This window comes from Pelophylax lessonae, assembly GCF_965119305.1.
Source record: "Pelophylax lessonae genome assembly, chromosome: 12".
Classification (NCBI taxonomy): domain Eukaryota; kingdom Metazoa; phylum Chordata; class Amphibia; order Anura; family Ranidae; genus Pelophylax; species Pelophylax lessonae.
In genome coordinates, this window is record NC_138779.1 from 96,044,381 (window position 1) to 96,060,854 (window position 16,474).

Below are 16,474 nucleotides of genomic sequence, written 5' to 3' on the forward strand. Positions count from 1 at the left end.
ACTGACAATAATTTTCCTGGTTTTCACTAAATAGTCAACACAGCATGACAAATTATCAGCCCCTGATAGTTACAAACAGTTGTAAAAAACTGTTCGTAAATTTACTAATGGTTGACAACCCTGGTGGGGATCAGAGAAGGTGTGCGGTGTTCGTTATTCATTAGTTCATTATTCAGGAGTTCATTTCAGATTTTATTTTTTTAATGAAGAACCTACCAATTGTTGTGTATTATCGAACATGTTATACAGCCAAACAGCACAGTGGGTGTGTGCGTACCATAAGAATATGTACATGGCTTTACACATCTTTGGGGTCAAATAGAAGAACCCAAATACAGCCCCCCCCCCCGCGCTCTCTACCAAGGGACACAGCGGATCCACCTTAGGGAAATTCCAGGAGACAACCCTTGATGTACTGTTCCAAACAGAGGGACCCCTGAGAGTTGACCCACAGAGACCCCTTACCTACGCTAGACCCCAAGGGGTCATCTGGTAAGTGGGTAGTTCATACGGTGGAGGATATTCACTTTTCAGATACCCACTGAAGTCTACACTTGTTTACAAAGCACGAATTAGCACTTAATTTGGAATATACTTGAAAAGTGCCACTTTTGGAAGCACAATCACTTTATCAAACTTTATATTGAACATTGCTGCTTGCACAAGGACTGTTATTTATATGTATTGCACAAATCAATATTTATTCACTTTGTGCACAGTCACTTTATATATATATATATATATATATATATATATATATTCAGTGTTGGGGTAGTTACTCAAAAAATGTAACTAGTTACTAGTTACTTCTGTAAATTGTAACAAGATTACTTTTACTAGTTACTGCATTTGAAAAGTAACTTCACTACTTATTACTTTACTTTCCTCTTTCTTAATTGACCGTGTAGAAGAAGATACATGACACTCTTTCTGCATAGAGTTTACTGTATAAACACAGGCTTTGGGAAACATGAGAACAAAACCTGAAAAAAACAGAATGAAACATAAAGTGCAACAAAAAGTCATAAACTTCATTCATCTCTATTCTTCGAAATAACGATTGTATCGCACGGCTTGGGTAACGCAGGAAAGCGCATTCCTATAGCCTAGTAAAGTAGTGTAGTTACCTCCTATAGCCTAGTAAAGTAGTGTAGTTACCAATATTAGTATTGTAACTAGTTACATTACGTAGTTATCAGAAAAAGTAATGTAGTTACTGTAATCCGTTACTTTGTAACTAGTTACCCCCAACACTGTATATATTCAATATTATTTATGAGCACTATTGGTGGTGAATATTTATATATTTATTCATCTATTCATGTGAATAGAGCACCATTTGATTTTACTTATACACCAATAATTTATTTATTTATTCTAAAGGGATATTTGATATAAATTTGTGAGCGCTGTTTACCATTTTTTTGTATTGCTTCAACTATCTGTTTTCTAACTAGCAGCTCACTAACATTTACAAAAATTCACGTTTTATTTATTTTAAGTTTTTCCCCCACATTTATTTAAGTGATCTAAGGTAAATCCTGAACGCAACCACCTGAGTATCCATCACTCAATTTATTTCCAAAAAAATCACTGATTTTTACAAATTGTTCGTAAATTTACTAATGGTTGACAACCCTGGCGGGGACCAGAGAAGGTGTACGGTGTTCATTAGTTCATTATTCAGGATTTAATTTCATTTTTTTTTAAAGAAGAACCTACACTTTAAATTGTTGTGTATTATCGAACATGTTATACAACCACATAGCACAGTGGGCGTGCGTGCACCATAAGAATATGTACATGGCTTTACACATCTTTTGGCAGGTAAAGTAATTCCTTTATTTGTTCTTAAAGGGGAAGTCCACCCTAACACTAAAATTGCTACATCTACAGACATCTACGATCTAACCCTGTAAAGAAGAAATCAGTATACATACCTTTTTTGAAGCCGATCCGGTCTCCAGCAGGGAAGCTCTGCAGAGGCCACAGTTGACAATGGCTGTGAAATGGCTGGGGAGTGACGTAATCCATAGACTTACTATGGAGCTTCCTAGAATGTAGAGCAGAATCCTTCCACAAACTCTAAAGTCGAACCCAGTTGGAGTTTACACAGGGTGGATATATTGGATCCCTATACCACTTCTCTTTACTTTTGGCTGCATGTAGGGTGGTGAAGGTGCAAAGAGAAAGTAAGAAAAATATGCTGCAGGGGCCGGGGTTAAAGTGCGTGGCTTGCTTTAAATTGCCTGAAGTAATTCAGACTGCTGAATGGCCCTAATGTCCTTTCCGATATTCATCTTGTGCACCTAACAGCCCAGCAATTCCAGTATCCTTTTTTTCTGAATAGCCATGAATCTAAGCAAATGAAAATGCAGGCCAGTGTGTTCATTGGTTTCAAACACTACCCATTCTCTGAGCCCACTGCTGTCTAACAGGTAAGTTACACTGCAAAAAAAAAAACATCTCGAAAGGGAACTGTAGTGCAACCCAGAAGCACCATGAAAAGCCTGCTGAAATTGACTAAGGTGGAAAAGATAAATCTTCTGACTTTAGCACAACTGAAGTGTTTTTTGGTTTTTTCCTAGTAGCGCACTACTAACTACACTTTTTCCTAGATTTTTTAGTACCTTTGATCCAAAGATAAAATGTTATTTATATGTCTTTCCTGTTACCATTTATAAATTCTCAAAACTATGAGCAGATTAAAAAAAAGTTACTTTCATAGAAAACTCTCAGTAATCTTTGTGCGTCAGTGAACAAAACATTAAAAAAAAATTAAATCTCTATTTCTTGCAGAGATATAGCAGCTTTAGCAAGTGCAATAATAAATAAATGCATTAAAGTGGAACTCCAGCCAGATTTTTTTCTTCTTTTTGGTCAAAGTGGGAAAGGATTGGAAGCTTAGTTAGGTTTTTACACACATATATCAGTCTGTTCTGCAGACTATATAAGGGTGCTTTACAGCCCCACCGCTGTCTTGGTACCTTGATAAAGGAGGCCTGTGTGCCACCAAAACATTGGTTTATATAGTACTTTAGTAAACTTTTTGCTTTCCTGCATTTTGGAGTGCTGGCTATTCTCTGACTTTAGATTTTAATCACTCTCTGGGGTTGATTTACTAAAGGCAAATAGACTGTGCATTTTGCAAAGTGCAGTTGCTCCAGAATGAGCAGAAGCTCTGCTGACTTCCATCATCCAATCATGTGCAAACAAAAATGCTGTTTTTTTTTTTATTTTCCTTGAACATGATTGGGTATTCTTTGCAAAGTTTAGCTTTACCTCATTTACTAAGCTCTGGAGCAATTGCACTTGCAAAGTCGCAATCTAGTTTCCTTTAGTAAATCAAACCTTCTGTGTCTCCATTGGGGAGATTTTCTTAGACTTTTGTGGATATTAGGGCAGAAATAAAGGGAAAATCTCCCCAGTGGGGACACAGCAGTAAATATCTGACAGAGAGAATTTAGTACTGTCTTTGCCCCAATTAGAGAGATTTTCCACATACTTCCTGTCTACCTTACCCTATTTTCCCATACTTCCTGTCTACCTTACCCTATTTTCTCATACTTCCTGTCTACCTTACCCTATTTTCTTATACTTCCTGTCTACCTTACCCTATTTTCTCATACTTCCTGTCTACCTTACCCTATTTCCACATACTTCCTGTCTACCTTACCCTACTAGAAATGAGATGAAATCTCTCTAATGAGGACACAACCCAACAGAAGATCTAATCCTTATCCATTCAATCAAAAAAATGTTTTGGCCAAAATTCCACATAAAATGTGTCTCATTTCTTCAGGACTTTATTATTTCCAAATCTATTCACATGCAAGTTTGCTGTCAAAGCTGGACAAACAGATAGCGAAAGCCTGGAGAGCACAGAGAGGATAGCGGAAATCCATGGTGAAAACATCCTCTGCTACTCGGCCAAACTGCATGACGATGTATTCAGCTGCAAGGGGAAAGAGAAATTCAATGTAGCCACCCCAACATGGACCTGTATTGGTACTAATGAAAACATTGATCCATTAACATTTATTTATAGCTAAAGATCCATTTTTTGGTAGAGTAGGGAATGGAATTGTTATATCTGTGTTCTATTGAGAAGATTTCTTATCACTTCCTGTCCCAAAGACAAACAGAAAGTCCCCAAGTTAAATGCAAATCCTTAAACAGCAACATTTTGTATCTTCCACTACAGCCGCTGGGACCACCCTTATGTGAAAGAGGACCGCTGGCAGTTTAAAAAAATACCGGAGTTATGGCAGCTATTGGCTGCCATAACCCCAGTATTTAACGTCAAAGTACTGACGTAAAACTTCAGAAGTGGTTAAAAAAGGGCTATACAATATAAATACCCTTTAGATAGTTTCAGATTTTAACCCCTTGAAGACTAAGCTTTTTTCTGACACTTGTTGCTTACAAGTTTTGCTGGAAAATTGCTTAGAACCCCCAAACATTATTATATATATTGTTTAGCAGAGACCCTAGAGGTCTGTGCTAGAAATATTGCTCTTGCTCTAACGATCACGACGATACCTCACATGCGTGGTTTGAACACTGTTTACATTTGCGGGCGTGACGTATGCGTTTGCTTCTGGGTTGGGGAGCTTTAACATAATTTTTTTTCATATTTTTTTTATTTTATTTTTTTTTTTTTTTTACACTGTACCTTAATTTTTTTTTTTTTATCACTTTTATTGCTGTCACAAGGAATGTAAACATCCCTTGTGACAGTATTAGTCCCGTGTAAGATATTTGTTTGGAGGGATCTGGCGTCTTTAAGACCCCCAGATCCCTACTTTGCTCTTAAAAGCATTCAAAACTCCAAGTTTGGCTGTTTTGAATACTGACATTTGTTTTTAAAATCTGGCACCTTTAAGGTTCGAGTAAACCGGAAGTGATGTCATGACATCCCTTCTGAGTTACTAGATCTGAGACCCGATTAAAGCCGATTCCAGATTTGTTTGAGTCGGACGTGGCACGGGAGAGCCCGGGCGAGCTGCAGAAGGTGGTGGGAGGGGGGATGTTCCTTCGCGCTGATTGTAATAACAGCCGAGTGACTGATTAGCCACATCGGTTGTTATTACAAGAAAGTCGACCGTCAGCTCTAAAAAATGGTACCGGGGGTAATGCCTGCTGCTGCTGCTGCAGGCATCACCCCAATACAATCACTTGAAACAGATGGCCGCATATACGCATTACGTCAGCGTGAAGGTGTTAAGGAGGGTGAGAGAGTGCTACTGCTGCAGCAGTAGAAGTCAGACCGCAATACAGGAGAAACATTGTTGAGACCATTAGGAAGAAAATAAACTTCAGGAGGCTCTAAGGCACACTTGTCAAACACAAGGCCCACGGACCGAATCCGGCCCTCCAGGCCATTTCATGTGGCCCTCAAACCTCTCCTAGAGGTTCAGTAGAGCTCTAGCCCTTCTTTGGGCCTCCCCCAGACCCTTCACTTTCTGCTTCCTAGCTCTGCTCCCAGCTTCTTCCCAGCAGCAACACAAGGTAAGGGGGTGCACTTTAAAGAAAGGGGTGGGGGTGGTGGGGAACTCTTGACATCTGATGTAAGTGGGTTGAGATACAACCGGCCCTTTGAGGGCAATCATAATGCTGATGTGGCCCTCGATGAAGTTGAGTTTGACACCCCTGCTCTAAGGAATAAAAAAAAGAGGCAAGTCAGTCAGTTATCAAGTATCTACTTACAAACTGAAATATCAGTTTTGACTAGACTGACCATTAATATTGAGGTTTATTTAACCCCTGCCTAGCACTTAAAGTGTTACTAAACTCACAACAGTACAATCAGTCTGTTCATGCAGTAAACCATACTTGTTATACTCACTGTGGAACCTAAAGGGTCATTCTCTGCATTGTGAAAAAAGGCTGTTTGATCCTGTCTTCTCTGATTCCCCCCTCCTTCCAAAGTCCCTAATTCCTCTCCTGATAGCACAGAGCCTTGGGGATACTCTGCACATGCCCAGTTTGGTGTGTATTGCTAGAGAGTATTTTTTTCCGGAAGAGTGCATGTAATCAGCACAGGGCCAATCAGCACTGTCCAGACAGAGGGTCAGGGGTCATGCAGCCTCATTGGACAGTCAGAGGAGAATGAAAACTCCTACAAGCTCTGCTGGACACTGATAAAAGTCACAAGACTGCTATATACTGCTGATGAGAAAAGCTATTTAGCAGTTTAAATTTACTAAAGCTATTGCATTTCCATGTTCTGTGTACTGTGGGGGACCAGATATAGTGACTGCAGGTTCTGGGTTTAGTAACATTTTAACTAAAATTTTGGGTGAAATACACATCCACCTATAGTGCACCATATTCTCCCATGTAATGTAATAACTTACGGTCCTCAGCATTTATGATCTGAAAATTCTTCACAGAGGCCTGAGTTACTCGGCCATGAAAGTTTAAGACGTACGACTGAGTCTCTTCGTTCCACGATGGTGCCTTGTTGTGAAGAGCGAGAATATTCTCCATGTTGCCATTCTGGTAACGAGTCTGGAGTGTCTCATGTTCCTGTAATGATAAAAGAAATAGTAGTGGTACTGAAATAATTAGATAATAGGGCATAGCAAAGCTGTACCAGGCCTGTAACTAAAAGTTTTGTTTCCAGCACAAATTCTAATTAGAGCTATGCTATACATAGCTCCCAACTTTTGAACTTGAGGGACATTTTAGGGAGATAGGAAGGATCACTAGGGCACATGGAAGGCAGAAAGGATCACTATGATACCTGCAAGGCAGAAAGGATCACTATGGCACATTAAAGGCAGTAAGGAAGAAGTACTATGGCACTTGGAAGGTGAGAAGGATCACTATGGCATATGGAAGGCAGGAAGGAAGGATCCTCATAGCACATGAAAGACATGAAGGAAGGATCACTATTGCACATGGAAAGCAGGAAGGAAGGATTGCTATGGCATATGGAAGGCAGGAAGGAAGGATCACTATGGCACATGGATGGCAGGAAGGAAGGATCTCTATGGTACATGGAAGGCAAGAAGGAAGGATCGCTATGGCACATAGAAGGCAGGTACACTATGGCACATGGAAGGAAGAGGAAAGTTCACACACCCGAGGTTTCAGGCAGACAGGAGCACTGCTTTAACATCTCCTGCCCACACAACCCCATCCAAGCCACAGTATTGGCTGCACGCTGGGAGTTGTGGGCAGGCAGAATGGGACACAAGAAGGAGGTGGAGCAGACTTAGCCTCCCTTCTCCTCCCACCTCGTATGGGATGTGCAGTAGGTGGGCAAGCCGGCGGGCGGGTGCGGGTGAGCGGGTGGGAGAGGTGGGCGGACTGAGCTGCTGAGCAGTAAGCAAACCTCAGTCTTACAGCTGAAGAACAGTGTGGCACACAGGTGACAGGTGGATTAGTGGAGTCCAGTGGCAATTAGTGGAGTCCAGTGCCAAAACTTGTTCCACAACTGGGCTCCCAGATTCGTGGGACACTGGGATTTACTTGAAATCTCAGAACGGTCCGGCAAATCCAGGACAGTTGGGAGGTATGCTATATACTCTTTTTAGTAATAAATGTTTCCCTGGGTTCTTACCCTGGCATCAATATGAAGGAACAGTAGGCCAGCACCAGTAAGAGAGTAAAGTCACATTTTTGACATTCCAATGAAATCTTGTACAGTACGTGACACAAGCCCCACACATGCGTGAATCGGCTCCATTGAAAGCAGATCCAATTCACATGTTATGTGAATTGGATGCGGTTAAAATGCATCCAAGTCGCAAATATGTGAACTGAGCCTTAGAGTACACTCCATTGTGAATTGCTGTCAGCTGAAGATGGAGGCATACTGTAAAACCCATGAGCTTGATCAAGAAAACCAATTCCCTGTACTGTACGACTGGGAAAGTCTATAAAGGATACAGAACTCCAGATCTTTAGTCCTTAAAGGCTAAGTTCCCCCCTTCAAAATCAAACAAATGCAGATGTTGTTGCAGGTAAAATAATGTGCATTTATTATTTTTTTCTCTTATGAGCCTGCAAAGCATTGCACCCGTAATCAGCAGATCATGGGTGCAATGTCAGGCTCCAGCAGACAGTGCCTACAGCTTTCTGCCAATACCTCTGTACGGGCTTTCTGTTTGAAAGCTGTAGGAAGTGTCAATGAGCTATGAGAGTGCTCACCAGAACCATAGTAGTTCAACTGCTATCAGCCACTGTGGCAGATGGAACTTTCAAGTCATAAATTCACAGATTCACTGCTTTTAAATTGTGAAAATACTTGCGAGGAGAAAAAACCCCGCCCGCTGTCATTGGGGGGTATCAGGTGGTGCAGGAACTGGTGCACAGTAACATGCTAGATTTTCTATCACTATTGGTGATAACAGTATACAGGGCAAATAGTATCCTCCCTTGGTTGATGCTTTGAGGTATACATGTTCTGCCGAAAATGTTTTCCAGACTTAGAGCTGGAGCCCAGAGAGGGATGAAAGTAACTTTTTCTAGTCTCAGGAGTAGAAGGTCTACCTGCAGGATCAAATGCCTTCTTTTTCTGTGGGAGGAGAATACTCTTACCCCCTGTCATCTCCTTGATGTGTCCAAGGAGGAAGCAAAAAGGGCTCTCTCTCTAAAGGTGGTGGCTTACGTTCTGCAAACCAGCATTTGAGTCACGGGATCCTCTATATAGGTACAGAGAGAAGGCTTTTTCTGGAAACCTGGTGAAAACTATCTGCCAATCTGCTCGGGCAGTAGCGTAAGGACACCAATTGAACTAGGGTCCTGGGCCATGTGTTTAATTCAAACAGCTAAGGTCTTGAAAATGGCAGTGGAGGCAACGGTAGGTTAGTGGGGCCCACCAAAGAGGGAAGGGCCCTAAATAGGTCTTTGAACACAGAATCATTCGCCAAAGGGACCCATAGAATCTTGATAAGATAAGGTTGGGTCCAATACAGGGACTGTTCCTTTCTACAGTAAACCATTCTTAATAGACTATTTCTGAGCAAAGGGTTTAAAAGGAACAAATCATTTTTCAGGATGAGGCCAGTCAGTGAATAAGACTCTAAAAATCGAGTAGACTGGTTAGCAGGTTTGGGCAATTGTATGGAACCCATATTGGATAACCTAGGGTGAGGTCACTCTGGCTGCCCTAAGGCTAAACAATGTAAAGCATTCTCTGACTGGACAAGGTGGAGAGCCTGATGTCACTAAGAAAATGCAAAGAATTCTCTGGATGGCACCAGTGCAGAGCAGCCAACAACTTGTGTTCAATACATCAGGGCAGCCGCTCAGCACTGAACCTGGAAGCTAGATAAAATCACTGGAGTAGCAGTGGTTACTATAGTGATTTCCAGCATCTACAGCAATCCCACAGGTATACTATAGGTACAGTGCCTTAAAAGTCTTCATACCTGTTGAATTTTTTCACATTTTGTCATGTTACAAATAAAAATCTCAATGTATTTTTTGGGATTTTACAGTATGTGATAGACCAATACAAAGTGGCACATAATTGTGAAGTGGAAGGAAAATTATAAATGGTTTTCAAAATAGTTTACAAATAAATATCTGAAAAGTGTAGCGTGCATTTGTATTCAGCGCCCCTGAGTCAATACAGTATTACCTTGGTTTGCGAGTAACGTGGTATACGAGCGTTTTGCAAGACGAGCAACATTTTTTAAAAAAATTCTAACTATATGTGAGTGCTGTCTTGCAAGATGAGCAGTAGAAGGATAACAGTTTTAATGTAAAAACAAAGTAGAATTACACTCACAGTGTATATCCCGCATTTGGGAGTCTGGTGCTCATCCATGTAAAGCCACTGGTGTATATACATGTATGTGGCCAGAGGTCTGTGGGCGCTGGTGGCTCCAAGCGCTTCCTGGAGAACTCGGAGACACACAAAGACACTCCCAGCTGGGTGGGGTGGGCATAACGCGCGTTCGCAGCACACAGAATTGTCAACAGTTCCTAAATGTCTCCGAGTTCTCCAGGAAGAGCTGGGAGCCACCAGCACCCCTGAACCTCTGGACACATACAGTAATGTATACACCAGCAGCTTTACTGTATACACCAGTGGCTTTGCGTGGATGAGCACCAGACTCCTTAACGTGGTATATTGTTTTTAACATTGTGAGTGTAATTCCACTTTTTTTTTTTTACATTAAAACTGTGATCCTTCTACTGCTCGTATTGCCCCTGGACTTCTGGCCATGTATTGTATACACCAGGGGTCTCCAAACTATGGCCCTCCAGTTGTTCAGGAATTACAATTACCATCATGCCTGGTCATATCTGTGAATGTCAGAGATTTACAATGCCTCATAGGAGGTGTAGTTCTGCAACAGCTGGAGGACCGTAGGTTGAAGATCCCTGGTATACACCATACCCTTTATACTGTACTGTATTTTGTAGTGCCGTAATTATTTTTATATGAATAAATGATTGTGGAACGAATCATCTAAGGTTTCCATTATTTCTTATGGGGAATCTTTCTTTGATATACGAGTGTTTTGGATTATAAGCATGTTTCTGGAATGAATGATGCTCGCAATCCAAAGTATTACTGTACTTTGTAGAATCACCTTTCACTGAAATGATAGCTGCAAGTCTTTTTGGGGATGTCTCTACCAGCTTTGCACAACTACGGAGTGAGATTTTTGCCCATTCTTCTTTGCAAAATAGCTCAAGCTCTGTCAGATTGGATGGCGAGCATCTGTGAACAGCAATTTTAAAATCTTGCCACATATTGGATTTATGCCTGGACTTTGACTGGGCCATTCTAACTCATGAATATGCTTTGATCTAAACCATACCATTGTAGCTCTGGCTGTATGTTTAGGGCCGTTGTACTGCTGGAAGAGAGTTTGGAAGAAATTGGAGGTCTAGACAGACTTCTTTCTGGAAGGGCCCCAAGAGCAATCCGTCTGGGGACAGGGACACATCTAAGTCCTTTTGAGATTGGGCCTGCTCAGGCAGGACAGGTGGGAGGTCGTCTCTTCCACTTCCGGCATGTCTGGGCGGCCTCAATCTGGGACTTTTGGGTCATCAGCACAGTCTCTGTAGGACATTCCTGGACCTTCATCAGTGTTCCCGGAAACAGGTTTGTTCCTACCTCCCTTCCTCGGTCAGGAGAAAAAAGAGAGATTCTGCTATCATACGTCAACTCTCTAGTCACTCAAGGGGCAGCTGTTCCAGTACCGGAGTCCGAAAAAAGGCTCGGTGTGTACTCACCTCTTTTCATGGTGCGCAAGAAGAGCAGCGCCTGGAGGCCAGTGATAGACCTGACGCACTTAAATCACTTTATCAAAGGGGAAAAGTTCAAGATGGAAACCTTGTTCTCCATTCAGCAGGCTGTTCAACCGGGGGATTGGATGGTCTCCATAGACCTCAAGGACGCATATTTCCATGTTCCAGTGGCAGCGGAGTTCCAGCAGTTCCTAAGGTTTTCAGTTGGCCAGGTTCATCTGCAGTTTGTTTGTCTCCCCTTCGGGCTTTCCACATCGCCTCGTACATTTTCGAAGGTCTTACTGGCGGTGGTAGCTCTGATGAGGTTGAGAGGAGTCCGTCTTTATCACTATCTAGACGACCTGCTTCTGCTTGGTCAAGACAAGTCTGTGATTTTGGATCACCTGTCTCTGGTAATTTCGTCTCTGGAGGAGTCCGGTTGATTCGTGAACAGGGAAAAGAGTCACCTAATCCCTGCACAGTCCCTGGTCTTTCTGGGTGCTCTGTTCGACACCAAGGACAGTACCATCTCTCTTCCAGAAGAAAAGATCCCGATAATTCGGGACAGGGTGTCTCTGGCCCTGTCGGCCTCCCATCTCACTGCCAAACAATGCCTAAGGATAATTGGCACGATGGTGTCAACAGCCCCTATGGTAAAGTGGGCTCTCTGGAAAATGAGACCTTTTTAGAGGGGTTTTCTTCAACAATGGAAGGGAATCAGCAATTCTCAGCAGATAATCATAACTGCAGCCATGAAGAGCTGGCTTCCTTGGTGGTTACAGCAGAAGAATTTGCGCAATTGTCACTCCATAGCCCCCATATCCTGGGTGATAGTGACATCAGACGCCAGCAGCACTGGTTGGGGCGGTCACTGCAGAACAGAGATTGCCCAGGGAAGATGGGATTTTCAGTCTTGCCAGTTAGTTTACAACATCCTGGAACTTTGGGCGGCTTTTCAGGTGTTACTAGCCTTCAGTCACCTTGTTCAAGGCACATCAGTTATGCTGAGGCTAGACAACACGACCGCAGTAGCCTATGTGAGGAGACAAGGCGGAACCCGCAGTGCATCTCTGCTTCGGGAGGTCGAGCCAATCATGACCTGGGCTCAGAGGAACCTGGTCAATCTGTCAGCAGTATACATACCAGGGGCTCAGAACACACAAGCGGATTTCCTCTCCAGAACACAGCTCAACAACAACGAGTGGTCTCTCCACAAGGATGTGTTCAAATTGATCCTGTCCCTGGGGTTCATCCCAGAGTTGGACCTCTTTGCCTCCTTCCACAACAGGAAACTGGAAAAGTATTACTCAAGGGACAGGGATCCCAGAGCGTTCGGGGTGGATGCGCTTACAGATCATTGGAAATTCCACAAAGCCTATGCCTTTCCCCCAGTTCAAGTCATCTTCCAATTCTTACGAAGAGTCAAGGTGGAATCGGTGAGGGTGGTTGCAGTTATCCCCTTCTGGCCCAACAGGCCGTGGTTTCCTCTGCTGTTTTCGCTCAGCTATCGTGACCCAGTACCTCTTCCTCTCAGACCGGATCTGCTGTCCCAGGGCTCCATACTTCATCCGTGCCCAGCTCGTCTGCACCTTCAGGTCTGGTTTTTGAGAGGGGAAGGCTGGAAGCGTTAGGATGTCCTGAAGTAGCCATGCCAACTCTCTTGAGTGCTAGGAGACAGAGCATGAATAAGACCTATGAGAGAATCTGGTCCAAGTTTACTTCTTTCCTAGAATCCAACGAAAAGTCTTGGTCAACACCTTTTGTGCAGGACATCCTGTCTTTCCTACAGTCAGGATTGGAGTAACCCCTTTCAGTGAGCGCCCTGCGAGTGCAGGTTTCAGCTATCTCCGCTTTCACGGGTGTTTCATGGGATGTCCATCCTCTGATCCGGCAGTTCTTCAAGGAGGCAGTAAGGCTGAGGCAACAGAAGAAGTTGAGGTTCCCCAAGGGGGACCTCCCCTTGATCCTTGACTTCCTTTCTTCAGTTGGCACAAATCCCGGGGAACCCATCTCGGTTAAACATCTCACCCTCAAGGTGGTCTTCCTGGTAGCTGTTACATCTGCGAAAAGAGTTTCAGAGATTCAAAGTCTCGGAAGCAAGGAACCTTCCCTGACCTTTTTCCTAGATAGGGTAGTCCTTATCCCGATGCTCGGGTCAAGACCTAAAGTCACCTTGGTCTTTCACGAAAACCAGGAAATCGTCCTTCCTACCTTCAACTCATCTTCCGAGTCTCTGGAGGTTCATCCGCTGGATGTGGGCAACATGCTCAAACAATATCTGGAAGTTACAGCTCCTTTCCGGAAGACGGATTTACCCTTTTTTCAGGGAAGAACAAGGGTATGCGTGCCTCTTCAAGATCAATTGCCTCCTGGATAGTAGAGGCCATCCAGTGGGCTTATAGAGAGAAGGGCTTGGCTCCTCCTAAAGTGGTGACTGCGCATTCGACTCGTGGTGTCGCTACTTCATGGGCGGTTTCAAGGCATGTCGCTCCGGAAGTGGTCTGCAGAGCAGCGTCTTGGTCGTCAATTCACACGTTTATGTCTCATTATTGTGTTGAGCTAGCGGCTCTATCCTCTGTTAATTTTGGTACTCAAGTTTTGTCGGTTGCAGGTGTTAATTACATTTTTTTTTGTTCAGCATCTGCACACCCTGTTGTGTTTTGCGAGTTATTTCCCAAACGTATGCTGCCATGGAGTCTGTCAGGAAAACGGAAAATTGTTATCAAATACTTACCGTAATTTTCCTTTCCTGATGGACTCCATGGCAGCAGGAGTCCCCTCCCAGTTCCTGAGTAGGCTAGTTACAGAACACTGATGCTGAAAGGGAGCAAGGATTTATGGGAGTGGGGTCCTATGGGGTAGGAGTGGAGGTGGGGCTACCCAAACGTATGCTGCCATGGAGTCCAACAGGAAAGGAAAATTACGGTAAGTATTTGATAACAATTTTCCGTTTTCCAGACTTAGCTTGCAGCTCTCTGTCAAGTGACATGTTCGTCATATTGCCAAAAGCAGGAAGTGGGATTATAAAACCTCCCCAAACTTCTGCACAGGCATTGCACTGATCACAGATCTGGTCTTTTACTGACAATGGGCACTGACATGAGCGTTCGGGCACCTGGTGCCGCGACATAGGCTGGATTGTGATACCCAGAGATTTAGTTCAAAGCCTAAGACAGTCCCAAAGAAACTGGGACAGTAGGGAGGTATGCTTATGTGAACTTGCTAGGCTTCTTGTGTTTAATAATAAAGGACAAAGCAAAAATGCTTAGGAGAAGGGACCTGACCACAGGATGGAAGCAGGTACAGTATCTCACAAAAGTGAGTACACCCCTCACATTTTTATAAACATTTGATTATATCTTTTCATGTGGCAACACTGAAGAAATGATACTTTGCTACAATGTAAAGTAGTGAGTGTACAGCTTGTATAACAATGTAAATTTGCTGTCCCCTCAAAATAACTCAACACACAGCCATTAATGTCTAAACCGCTGGCAACAAAAGCGAGTACACCCCTAATTGGGCCCCAAAGTGTCAATATTTTGTGTAGCCATCATTATTTTCCAGCACTGCCTTAACCCTCTTGGGCATGGAGTTCACCAGAGCTTCACAGGTTGCCAATGGAGTCCTCTTCCACTCCTCCATGAGGATATCACGGAGCTGGTGGATGTTAGAGACCTTGTGCTCCTCCACCTTCTGTTTGAGTATGCCCCACAGATGCCCAGTAGGGTTTAGGCCTGGACACATGCTTGGCAAGTCCATCACCTTTACCCTCAGTTTCTTTAGCAAGGTAGTGGTCATCTTGGAGGTGTGTTTGGGGTCGTTATCATGTTGGAATACTGCCCCGTGGCCCAGTCTCCGAAGGGAGGGGATCATGCTCTGCTTCAGTATGTCACAGCACATGTTGGCATTCATGGTTCCCTCAATGAACTGTAGCTCCCCAATGCCGGCAGCACTCATGCAGCCCCAGACCATGACACTATCACCACCATGCTTGACTGTAGGCAAGACACACTTGTCTTTGTACTTCTCACCTGGTTGCCACCACACACGATTGAAACCATCTGAACCAAATAAGTTTATCTTACTCTGATCAGACCACAAGACATGGTTCCAGTAATCCATGTCCTTAGTCTGCTTGTCTTCAGTAAACTGTTTGTGGGCTTTCTTGTGCATCATCTTTAGAAGAGGCTTCCTTCTGGGATGACGGAAGTGTGCGGAATATGGTTTGAGCACTGACAGGCTGACCCCCCACCCCTGCAACCTCTGCAGCAATGCTGGCAGCACTCATACGTTCTATTTCCCAAAGACAACCTCTGGATATGACGCTGAGCACGTGCACTCAACCTCTTTGGTGGACTATGGCGAAGCCTGTTCTGAGTGGAACCTGTCCTGTTAAACCGCTGTATAGTCTTGGCCCCCATGCTACAGCTCAGTTTCAGGGTCTTGGCAATTTTCTTATAGCCTAGGCCATCTTTATGTGGAGCAACAATTTTTTTTCAGATCCTCAGAGGGTTCTTTGCCATGAGGTGCCATGTTGAACTTCCAGTGACCAGTATAAGAGAGTGGGAGCGATAACATCAAATTTAACACACCTGCTCCCCATTCACACCTGAGATCTTGTAACACTAACGAGTCAAATGACACTGGGGAGGGAAAATGACTAAATGTTGCCAGCAGTTAAGACATCAATGGCTGTGTGTTGAGTTATTTTAAGGGGACAGCAAGTTTACACTGTTATACAAGCTCACTACTTCACATTGTAGCAAAGTGTCATTTTTTCAGTGTTGTTACATGAAAAGATATAATAAAGTATTTACAAAAATGTGAGGTGTGTACTCACTTTTGTGAGATACTGTATGTATTTTGGAGGGGGGTATACTTCAGTTCTGGGGCAGGGGCACTTTGCTTACCTGGATATCCTTAGCTTTGAAAAAGCATGTTGTTAATTTGACTGTTTAGAGAACTCAATAGCTCAAGCTGAAATTTACACACACACATCTAAAAGAGTCAGAGTAGTGACTTGCCCCTCTTCACCTTCCTTTCTTCCTGCCTGCCATGTTCAGAAATAGTCGTATAGAGTAGAGTTTGGGTGTACCCAGCTTTAAATGTGTATCTGTGAAACAAAGATTCTATATACTGTACATAGTAAAAAAAACACCAGTTTAAAAAGTTAACCAAAATAAAATTTACCCAGCACCATTATAGTTTTTATTCAAACCCAACTCTTCTCCATACTGTGAAAGAACAGATATAAACAACCTGTTACACTGGG

The 16,474-nt window shown here is 43.3% G+C and overlaps 1 protein-coding gene across 1 annotated transcript in view; it reads right to left on the bottom strand.

Annotated features, from left to right (window-relative positions):
• Positions 1-3,663: 3,663 nt before the first annotated feature.
• Positions 3,664-16,474, bottom strand: part of LOC309568892 (uncharacterized protein) — a gene marked incomplete at its 5' end in the record, with an annotated part of 73,565 nt that continues 60,754 nt past the window's right edge. The window contains 2 exons of the mRNA XM_082274671.1: positions 3,664-3,955; positions 6,360-6,531. Coding sequence (XP_082130797.1) covers positions 3,822-3,955; positions 6,360-6,531 — 306 coding nt within the window. The 3' untranslated portion in view covers positions 3,664-3,821. The remainder of the gene's footprint in view (positions 3,956-6,359; positions 6,532-16,474) is intronic.